The sequence below is a fragment of the Trichomycterus rosablanca genome, chromosome 3 (genome assembly GCF_030014385.1).
Source record: "Trichomycterus rosablanca isolate fTriRos1 chromosome 3, fTriRos1.hap1, whole genome shotgun sequence".
NCBI classification, from domain to species: Eukaryota; Metazoa; Chordata; class Actinopteri; order Siluriformes; family Trichomycteridae; genus Trichomycterus; species Trichomycterus rosablanca.
In genome coordinates, this window is record NC_085990.1 from 27,111,299 (window position 1) to 27,123,429 (window position 12,131).

General features: G+C 40.3%; 1 protein-coding gene across 7 annotated transcripts in view; it reads right to left on the minus strand.

Annotated features, from left to right (window-relative positions):
- The window catches only part of abi1a (abl-interactor 1a), a 110,831-nt gene extending 100,333 nt beyond the window's left edge, over positions 1-10,498 (minus strand). For all 7 annotated transcript variants that reach the window (XM_062991130.1, XM_062991127.1, XM_062991125.1 and 4 more), the window contains exon 1: positions 10,371-10,498. In XM_062991130.1, the coding sequence (XP_062847200.1) occupies positions 10,371-10,487 (117 nt within the window). In that variant the 5' untranslated portion in view covers positions 10,488-10,498. The remainder of the gene's footprint in view (positions 1-10,370) is intronic.
- Between the last annotated feature and the right edge of the window lie 1,633 nt (positions 10,499-12,131).

The window sequence follows — 12,131 nt, forward strand, 5'->3', positions numbered from 1 at the left end:
GGATGACGTTTTTGGCACGACGCGTTTTTGGGGAACTTCTTTCCCCGTGCTAAAATCATAACAGTAATGCACGGTCTCGAGTGGCTTATTGCTTTTATAAAACGGCGGTCAACAAAAAATATAATAAATACAACAATGTTTAATTCATAAATGTATTTATTGTGTATGAACTTACAATAAAGCGTTCTTCCGCGACGCAAAATAGTTCGATTAACAGTGTTGCTAGGCAACATGAGGGCGAAAATAACATTAACTTTTTCTTTTCAGTGGCGTATTAATATGGAATGATGTGAGGTGGTCGTAGGTGTGCGTTTATCGGGTATTTTACAACAGCTTCGAACGCGGCTCAGCCAATCAGATTTTAGGACCGGAACTATCCGTTTTATAATAGGATTTTAACGTCATGTTTTACACTTTGGTTACATTCATGACAGAAACGGTAGTTACTCATTACACAAGGTTTATCAGTTCACAAGGTTATATCAAACACAGTCATGGACAATTCAGTGTCTACAATTCACCTCACTTGCACGTCTTTGGACTGTGGGAGGAAACCGGAGCTCCTGTAGGAAACCCACACGGACACAGGGAGAACATGCAAACTCCACACAGAAAGGACCCGGACCACCGCACCTGGGGATCGAACCAAAAACCTTCTTGCTGTGAGGCAACAGTGCTACCCACTTAGCCAGTGATTAAGTTGTATCGAAAGGTCATATTTGAGACATCCTGTTCCTCGCCAGAGTAAGAAAAAACAAACTTAAGGTGACAACAAGCCAATCATATTGTTGGATGCCCGGTCATGGTGTAGTACAGTCCACTTCAAGCAAACCACAGAATACAGAAGACTTTCAGGAGGATCAAACATCAATACAGCTTTACACATGCCCAGACGAACAGACCCCTAGAACTGAACAGACAAGTGTCACTTTACTATTAGTGTTATTTGGGTGCTCATAAATTATGCTAGTCCACTACCACTGGGATCCAGGGTTCAAATCCCTTAGCTGGTCGGGTATCTACATACAGACAGGATTGGCTGTGTCTGGGGGGAGGGATGGTCAAAGTCTCGCAATGGTTTGGCATTCTGTCCGAGGTGTTACTGCATTGTGCTCAGTGAATCCATGGAAATTGGATCCTCAGTGACCAGAAACAGAGTAAAACATGACAATAAAATAACAATTAGGCAACTGGAATAAAAAGTGTTATACTGTACAAATAAAACCAATGATAAATGTAAAATTGAGGTGTAAGGATTATTCCCTGCCCTAGATTCAAAGCGTTACTTCTTAAATCTAACACAACAACGTTAATATAGCTGGTTCAAAAACTTTTGACAAGCAGTGTATGTGTCAAGTCAAGTCAAGGCAAGACAAGACAAGAACCCAAATACACCAGGGCGTGTTCCCCAACCCCCCACCTCTCCCCCGCCTCTCTCCATGTGATTTTAAACGGCCGTGAGAGAAATCAGCATGACAGAACACAGGGATTCGTCAGACTTGCCAATCAGGTTGCCAGGTTAAAACCAGACTTAATCTGGTGCTCGTTTTAAAGCACAGCACAGTCTGGTTCTACCAGTCCGACGAGTCTTAACCGAGGAATGTGCGTCTTACAAAAGTATAAGTGGGTTCATGGATTAAACCCACTTCAAACACTTCAGGAGGATAAAAAAGCTGACATTCACATTCGTGCTCAGATTTCCACTATGTGATAACCATAAAATCAGACGTCAAGAGAAAAAAGCTTTCGCTCAGACTGAAACCAGGTGAACTTAAAATAGTCCCTGTAGAGACTTTCCTTATTTAAGGTGCACCAGTCAGCATTTGGTTGTCTTTTCTGTTACACACAATTCAGTCAAGACGAGTGCATGCTCAGTGTGAAAACACTACACCTTAAAAACATCTCTTCTGTCAGTCATTTTATTAGAAAAAACACCATAAGGACCTTGTGTCTCGCTATTAGGGATGTAACGATGCACCACAAGACAGTAAATAACTGATTCAAAAATTCCATGATTCAAACCGATTTGACATGTAAAATGAATCAATATTCACTTTAAACAGCAGAGGGCACTGGCGCTATACACCTCACCTGGTTGACGTCACTGCGCTGTACGCCTGGTTGCCAGATTCCAGCAAAATTGGGCTTAATTCAAAATTGTTTTGCATAGTTTGGACCTACCTCAGAAATAAAAGGGCATTCATTATTTAGATAATTAAAAGATAATCACAAATACAGTATTTTACTTAGTCATAATTCTGACTAAGTCATTAGACTTAGGGTGTGTTTGAAAACCTAGTGAGCTGCCTTGCTGTCTTACTGCCTACATAGGCAGCTGCCTCAGTAGAGAGGATTCTAATAAGTCAATGACTTATGCGCTACTTAGACAGCGATTCCATCGGGTTTCGCATTTAGCATCTTGCCATTCAAACCAATGGGATGGGGTGGCACAGCACGCTAACATGTCAACTCTGTGTACCAAAAACGGTTACATTCGCTGACAAGCCCAAACTTCCAAATAAAAACATTTGTGCAAGTTTATACAAGTTAAAAATCAATAATAATTTATTTACGTTTGAAAGTAACTCCATTAGTTTCTCGGCCCCGTCAGCCATGTTTTGTTAATTTTTCTGTGAGAGAAGAGCTGCCGCACTGAATGCTGGGATTGCCTTGATCACTAAGGACGCTTCCAATGATCACTCGTTCTTGAGTCAAAATAACATTGAAATGTTAAGATGCCTTACTAGTGAAGATATTAAGGCATCTAGGATTTTGAACAGCCTCACACTCGGAAGCGCGCACAGGATGACGTTAAATCGGGAAAAAAATCGTATCGTGGACCCAGTATCGTGAATCGCATCACATCGTGGGTAGAGTGTTCCATCCCTACGCGCTACTGAAGCACCAGGAGAAGCCCTCAATCTGCCAGAATAAAAATTAAATGCAAGCACAGGATGCTTAACCAAAGTAAAGTAAAACTGTGGCTAGTGCTGGACAATAATTCAATATCGATGTATGTCGCGATAGAAAATGTTTCAATAACGGTGATATGATTATTAAACAAATTCGATCGATATACAGTCAGCGCGTGATGACGTTACGCCACAGGCACGAAGCCAGTGCTCAGCGTTACCGCTCTGATTACACTCCGCTACCTACAACACGGTGGATATTAGCGGCAAAATGAGTTCAACAGCTGTGAGTGAACGAGCATCCACAGTCCGGGGCGAAGCCAGTGGGTTCGCAGGTGTTCCCACAGGGACGCAATTCAACAGCGCACCTCAAGCAAGTAGTTCTCCACCAAAACAGTGCAGTTACACACTCAACATAAATGTCAACCACCAACACAATTACAGAAGAAGTACTAACACTACTGAGTACTAATACTACTTAGTAGTTGTGGCGCGCTACGAGTAATGTCACCAACGGGCTCTGCGTGTTCCAGTGTTGCCAGATTGGGCGGTTTTCCTCTAAATTGTGCTGGGTTTTTTTGAAAAATAATTTAATAGCATTTAAATAACACTTCTATTTAAAAGAAAATATTCCGTTTTAAGAAGCCCCAGAATTGTAGAAGGCTATTAAAAGTAAAGTCAATTTTCAATGCTGATTTGGCTTAATAGTGTTGGTCAGTCTGTATCATATTCTTGAAAGAAAATTAAAATTTGTTTTCCATGTATTCACACTAGCATGTTCTGGGGTTCAAATGAGTCTCATTAGTACACACAAGTTTGCAGTCAAATGATAAAGTATTGCAAAGGAATATCTTTGAAATTCTTCCTCGTAATGTTAAGGTTATAGGCTATATTTTAGTTTTTCACAGGGAAAATGAGAAAAAATAAAAAGCTTATTATGCTAGGCTTGATGTAATTCTACATGGTACTCACTGCCTGTATAGGTAAACGAGTGAGTGACCAAAACACTACTAGATCCACAGCAACTTGCCACATAAAAAATAAGGTATCAGATAGTTTCTGTGCCACCCCTGTGTGAGCAATGGTCTCAGTCTGGCCACCCCTATGAAAATTGTCTGGCTCTGCCACTGTCCACAGTAGAAAAAGAAGCAGATGAAATAGCTGATAAGAGAGGAAGGACTAATTCAGTGGTGTATTCAGCTTGTATTTCTTGCCAGAAACCAGAAAAGAGGTTTGCAGGTACAGCCATCCAATTTTGGTGTTCTTGACCGTTTTTCTGACATTTGTATTATTCATATCGATATCGGAATTATATCGTATCGACCGAAGTTATATCGTGATATAAATTTTAGCTTCCAGCCCTAACTGTGGCTTAAAAGCCTCAAGCAGGGCCGCTCAGGTGGCGCAGCGGTAAAAACACACGCTGGAACCAGAGCTGGGATCTCGAATACATCGTATCGAATCTCAGCTCTGCCTGCCGTCTAAGGCTGAGCTGCCACATGAACAACGATTGGCCTGTTGTTTAGATATGGGCGGGACTAAGCCGGATGGGGTCTCTCTCTCTCATGACTGGTGCAATTACGACCTCTGCTGGCTGATTGATGGCGCCTGCACAGAGATGAGAAAAGAGTGCTCTCAGGGTGTGTCTCTCCGTACACAACGATGAGCTACACTGCACTCGTCAAAGTGTAGGTGATAAGATGCATACGGCATGCTGCCCACGTGTCGGGGGGGTGTGGGTTAGCTTCGTTCTCCTCAATCAGAGCAGGGATCGGCATTGGTGGAGAGGAAGCATGATGCAAAATAAATAAATAAAAAAAGCCTCAAGCAAAAAGGATAATGGGAAAATAAAGCAGTGGTCAAAATAACAGAAACAGCGTTACAAACAGCCCACAACTGAAAACGTAAATAAAACAGAGATCATGCTAAAAGAAAACTGGTTGTCACAATATGGCAAGCGTCTGCGACAACCCAGTTCTCAGAAACTGGTGCGCTACCCATACAGTTCGCACACAGTGTGGGTCCAAACATGGTGTCCGCTTTGGAAAAGAGCCATTACACTGCTTATGGGGCAGCTTGCTCGTCTAGTGTGGCCCAAAAAGTGCCACACCAGTTGAGTTCCCAGAAAAAGATAAAGTGTGCTGGTCTCATGCAGTGGCAGAAAACAGGGCCAGATTGAACCCAGCATCATAATTCCAGAGAAAGCAGGTTGCCAACAGAGGAGCTGGCAAATCTGTGAGGATAAAACTGTGATGAATAAAACCACTTCCACCTGGAGTTAATTAACACAAAATGAGACACAGCTGTCAGTTAAGAGGAATCGACACATCCATCATGTGCACCTCCATGCCCCGTCTGTCCACCATATCTGGCAAGGCAGAGGGATGTGATTCCATAACCGAGCCGTAATGCCAAACTCCATGGCAGGTAGTTTTGTAGTTCGCCTTGACACTACTGTGTTCTACATGATGCACCTTTAAGCAGACTGAAGACGTTTTTACAGTGCATAACCAACCCCAAAAAGAATGTTTATTATTATTGTTGAGCTTGTTTGACCTTGTTTGACACAAAACCCTGATAAGTAGTGAAGTCAAGGCTGTTGGTATTTGTGTAACAAGTCTGAAATTAATTACACCTTGTGTTTGGCTGGGTTTTTAATAAGAATTATACTATTTTTATCAAAGGATTTGAAGAAAAACCATCAACTGTATCAATGTGGTCACTGTGTCTGTAAAATACAAGAAAAGAACGGTCTCTGATTTAACTCCCATGATTCAATAGTGACATAATTTTATCAAAGACCTTGGTAATGAACATCCTGCTGTAACAATTTCAGCTACACTGTAGCTTGACTTATTTTCATATGGATACTTTATAAGAGAACTCGTCACATATCAGAGAGGGCATGTGCTGGCCAATTTGACCAGCGAGGGTGTCATGCAACAGGCAAAGGTCGCCAGACTGCACAGAAAATGTGAGCTTAATGAAGTCAATGATTAACAGGTCAACCAATAAATGACAAAGCAGTACAGTAGTTTGTTTGATTAATGCTGTTAATGGTTAAAAGTGTAACTTGAATTCATTCACAGCAATTAGGCAATAAAATCCCTTTAAAAAGCTGTTTGGTGTGAGTATGGAATATGGAGTGAGCCTCCACATGAGGATCTGTGTGAAATGATGTGAAGATTTTGCATCATGTTTGGGTATAAAGGTAGAATTATGATGATCATCTTATAATAGACACACTGCATACAGCCACTGCATCTCTGTTCATTATGATTAGCAGGTTTATTTAGGGATGTAACGATGCACCACAAGACAGTTAAAAATCGGTGCACATGTGCCACGATTCGAATAGGTTATTTCTTTAAGATGAATCGATATTCACTTTAAACAGCAGAGGGCACTGGCGCTATTCACCTCGCCTGGTTGATGGCACTTCACTAAGTTGCCAGGTAGGGTGATTTTCAGTCAAATGTATTTATGTGAGGATACTTTCTTTTTTTGTATTATTCGTTTATTTATATAATGTTGGATTTTTTTACACAATAAGCATTATTTGGCGTAGTTTGTACCTACCTCAGAAATAAAAGGGCATTCATTATTTAGATAAATAAAAGATAAGCACAAATACAGTATTTTATTTTTAGAGAAATAATAAAAGAAAACGTTGTCATAATTTGTCTTCAATTTCATTTTGTTTAAAAAAAAAATCGGGAAAAAATCGTATCGTGAACCCAGTATCGTGAATCGTATCGCATCATAAGTTTGTTTGTTTGGGTTTATTGCCATATCAGCAACATATTGGCTATTTTATGGCATAGACAGATCCCATCGTGGGTGGAGTGTATCGTTACATCCCTAGGTTTAATTAAAGCTTGGAATGAACTGTTCTCGACCGTCTGTGTGTAAAATCTACATTCTGAATGCCGAACTGGTTCTGCTCACTGTGTTTATGATCATTTTCTGTTCTACATTACTGCCACCTTCACTACATGACACTGTTTACATTAAATAGTTACAGTATAATGACTAGTTGATATGAAACTCTGTGATGAGTTTATATTCTGATGGGATGCAGTAGCTCGTTGGTTAACAGCTTACCAGTTAACCGACAATTAGTAACGATTAGTAAGTGTCTGAGCAGCAAAGATTTAATACTACTCATTTTCAAAGTTTACTACAGCAAAGAAGAGTCATTAAAATAAAGGATTACACAGGGCTAAATTGCTGAGGATGCAAATAATGGCATTTGGAAAAATCCTTCATATGCATCCACTGGCTGTAAAACAAATGTTGGAAAGCTGATTCTGAACTAAGTGCCTATTTAATTAAGAGAATCAGCACACTTTTATTAACTTAGGGATTATGCAGAATGCACTGTAATAGAGCATATAACGTCATTTCCATGTCATTTATTTTCCATGTCGTTTATTATTTTAATATTATCTATCTTGTAAAACCTGTGGTGCCGTTTGTAATAAAGACTGATGCATAAATATCATATCTACTATTAGCTACATCTACTGCTGTAATGGAAACAAAACTTGCTTGAATTATATTTGAATACAGGATCTCCAATTATTTTCAATCATTAAATGATAAAAATAAAGTCCTGATGAATATTTATTTATTTATTAGGATTTTAACGTCATGTTTTACACACCGTGGTTACATTCATGACAGGAACGGTATTACTCATTACACAAGATTCATCAGTTCACAAGTTTAATGTCAAACACAGTCATGGACAATTTTGTATCTCCAATTAACCTCACTTGCATGTCTTTGGACTGTGGGAGGAAACCAGAGCTCCCGTAGGAAACCCACGCAGACACGGGGAGAACATGCAAACTCCACACAGAAAGGACCCGGACCGCCCCACCTGGGGATGGAACCCAGGACCTTTTAGCTGTGCCACCCACCAAGCCAACATCTCGCTCCAGTGTCTGTTTTTTATTTATTTGATTATGCTTGGGGTATTTGGACCAGCAATATTTGTAACATTTGTTAAACTGTTTAAATGGCTCTTAGATTGTTATTAGAGACGGTGATACTGGACATATGGCGGCCAGCCAGTCGTCTGGTCACATGTTTCAAGGGAAACAATAAATCTCTAGGAAATCTGACCTTTTGTACACAAGAACTAACTTTTGTACACAAGAACTAAAATGATAGCTAATGTGCGCTCACTTTCATATAAAGAAATGCAAAGTACAATAATCTTTACTATAGGTCTCACTGCTGTATATCTACATGAGTTGTGTTGAATTTATCCTGGTAACTGGGAAGCTGAAACTGGGAATTAAATCAGAGCGCAGGGTCAGCCATTGTACGGCGCCCCTGGAGCAGACAGGGTTAAGGGCCTTGCTCAAGGTCCCAACAGTGGCTGCATAGCAGAGCTGGGATTCAAACTCTCAACCTTTCAGTTGATAGCCCAAAACTCTACTTACTAGGCTACCACTGTCCCTAAATAATATAATAAGTACAAAGAAACTCCAAAATCATGTACAGTTCATGTACTTTCGAAAGATTAAACTTTCAACAACCTCACTTAAATTGTTATGCTGATTATATTGTTTATCATTTAAAAAGCATCACAGTGAATGGGGAAAATATTTTTTTTAAATCAAAGCATTGTTATACACTGATCAGCCATAACATTAAAGGACAGGACAGTGGTAGCCTAGTGGGTAGAGCTTTGGGCTATCAACCAGAAGATTGGTGGTTCAAATCCAGGCTCTGCTATGCAGCCACTTTTGGGCCCTTGAGCAAGGCCCTTAACCCTGTCTGCTCCAGGGGCGCCGTACAATGGCTGCCCCTGCGCTCTGAACCCAGCCTCCAAACAAACTGGAATATGCGAAGAAAGAATTTCATTGTACTGTACAACTGTACATGTATATGACAAATAAAGGATATCTTATCTATATCTTATCTAAAACCACCTCCTTGTTTCTACACACACTGTCCATTTTATCAGCTCCACTTACCATATAGAAGCGCTTTGTAGTTCTACAATTACTGACTGAAGTCCATCTGTTTCTCTGCATGCTTTGTTAGCCCCCTTTCATGCTGTTCTTCAATGGTCAGGACTCTCCCAGGACCACTACAGAGTAGGTATTACTTAGGTGGTGGATCATTCTCAGCACTGCAGTGACACTGACATGGTGGTGGTGTGTTAGTGTGTGTTGTGCTGGTATGACTGGATGAGACACAGCAGCGCTTTGATTGCTGATGAGTTTTTAAACACCTCACTGCCACTGCTGGACTGAGAATAGTCCACCAACCAAATATATCCAGCCAACAGCGCCCCGTGGGCAGCGTCCTTTGACAACTGATGAAGGTCTAGAAGATGACCAACTCAAACAGCAGCAATAGATGAGCGATCAGCTCTGACTTTACATCTACAAGGTGGACCAACTAGGTAGGAGTGGACAGTGACTGGACATGGTATTTAAAAACTCCAGCAGCGCTGCTGTGTCTGATCCACTCATACCAGCACAACACACACTAACACACCACCACCATGTCATTGTCACTGCAGTGCTGAGAATCATCCACCACCTAAATAATACCTGCTCCGTGGTGGTCCTGTGGGGGTCCTGATCATTGAAGAACAGGGTGAAAGCAGTCTTTAAAAAGTATGTAGAGAAACAGATGGACTACAGTCAGTAATTGTAGAACTACAAAGTGCTTCTATATGGTAAGTGGGGCTGATAATGATAAAATGGACAGTGAGTGTAGAAACATACGTTACTTTATTATTGTAGACAGTGTAAGCAAACATATTGATGTAACAACACTATGAGTAACTTAAAAGTTAAAACAATTTTCCTGGAGGGAATTCCTGGTTAGAGGGATTATTCTTGGTTTTTAATATATAGTTTATTAAATTGTTGCAGTTTATTAGTATTTGGTATGACCATGGTATGACCATAATATGGCCAAGCGTAGCTGTTTCACTTTTAACAGTTGACTAAATTGGAGGAAACACGCGAATTGTAAATGTTGTCAATCTTTAACAAATCGTAAACTTTACAAAACTTTATAAATCAACTGTTTGCTTGAACTTTGAAGATCCTGAAAGCAAAAATGTGGAAGAAGGGCTGTTTGTGTGTTTATGTAAATCTTCCCAAAACATTGGGGCGGTTTACAGGATTTGTCCCGACACACCCTCACTGTAGAAACCCCCAAAAGAGAAATAAAACCACTTAACCGAGTTATATTGATACCGAGAAAACAGTGTGTTGGTAAACAATGTAAATAAAGATAAATAAAAGCAGATAAAACATGAACTTATTGAGTTTACAGCTTCATTTCCTGTCCCTGTTTTCCCACCCGACAAAGAGCAGCGCACACACGCGCGCGCACACACACATACACACACACACACGGGCACGCGCATATACACCGGGATCGCTGTGTGTTCGCCATGAGAATAAAAGAAATAGAACTGACCTGAACATAGTTGGTCTCGCAGTAATCCGCGACCCGGGTCAGGTTTTCATGACTTTCTAATAAAGCTATTTTACCGGCAGGAATTTCTTCCTCTAGCAACATCTGCAGCTCTGCCATCTTACATGTCTAACGCTGCTGCTTCCTCCGGCTCTTCCCTTTCATTCAACCTACTACTGTGTTGTTTGCCAAAGAGTCGGTTCTCCATGTCGACTCTTTGAGTTGTCCGCAACCCGAGTCGATTCTTTGAATCATTTTTTCGGTAAACGTTAATTAGACATGGTTTTACATTTTACATTTTCAGCATTTAGCAGACGCTTTTATCCAAAGCGACTTACACAATGAGCTGAACACAATGAGCAATTGAGGATTAAGGGCCTTGCTCAGGGACCCAACAGTGGCAACTTGGTGGTGGTGGGACTTGAACCGGCAACCTTCTGTTTACTAGTCCAGTACCTTAACCACTGAGCTATCACTGGCCCTATCACTGGTTTTAAAGTAAAATGCAACTTCATACGCACTTGTACATGATTTTCTTTGTCCTTGCTTATTTGCTAATTGATCTTATACTGTTCATATTGTACACGTGATGCTATTTGTAATAATGACATGTTTCATGTTTGTTTATTAGGATTTTAAGTTTATGTTTTACACTTTGGTTACATTCATGACAGGAATGGTAGTTACTCATTACACAAGATTCATCAGTTCACACAAGGTTATATCAAACACAGTCATGGACAAGTTTGCAAAATTCACACAGAAAGGACCGGATCGAACCCAGGACCTTCTTGCTGTGAGGCGACAGTGCTACCCACTTAGCCACTGTGCTGCCCAATAAAGACATGTATAAATATTGACTATACTATGCATACATTCTGACTGCTATAACAGAAGATGTCTTTTATCAGTCTAGATTTTACATGATGCATTTTGCATGCTGAATTTTGGAACATGGTTTTAAAAACCCAACAAAACACCCCAACCAATGCCCACCAGAATTAAGCAGATTCCTTCTTTAACAATACATCCAAAAATTGGGTACAATTAAAGACAATTCCCACCAAAAACAGTGCTTTTAAAGCCACTGCATGGTACCCTACAGTACAACAGTCTGTTTCCAATTACACAAGGGTGTTAGTTCACTTAAGGGGAGGCTGTAACTGAATTAAACTAAACACTTAATTCAGAACATTTTGATGTTTTGATAATACTGCTTTAGTAAATTGCGCTAACCCAGTATCAGGCAATTATGCGTCCACATACAGATATGATTGGCTGTGTCTATGTGGGATGGAAGATGTCTCTCAATGAATCAGTGTCCTTCTGCACAGGGTGTGCTACTGCACAGTTTTCCAGGAAAACCGGACCAGGATAAATTGGTGGTAAGATGTGAAAATAAAATGAAATTAAAACTTAATACGTAATAAAACTGTTTTACAATAGTGGTGATTCTTTTTTTCCACTTTATTTTCGTCATAAAAACTTTTTTTCTGGTCAGGGTTGTGGTTGGTCCGGTTAAACCAGGAAACACCGGGCACAAGGGACACCGGGCACTTGCTCCACCCATACGTTCAACTTAAAAATTTTTTGAGGGCAATGTTTTTCATGTAACACTGAATGTGAATACAATCCTTATTCAGTTTGTTCATATAAACATATCGATAAGTAAGTTACGGTTAGACAGTTCACTCACTAGCTAGACTAGGCATCTGCCATAACAGCCATACACAACAGTCCATAATCTGATTTGGCTTCAGTTTT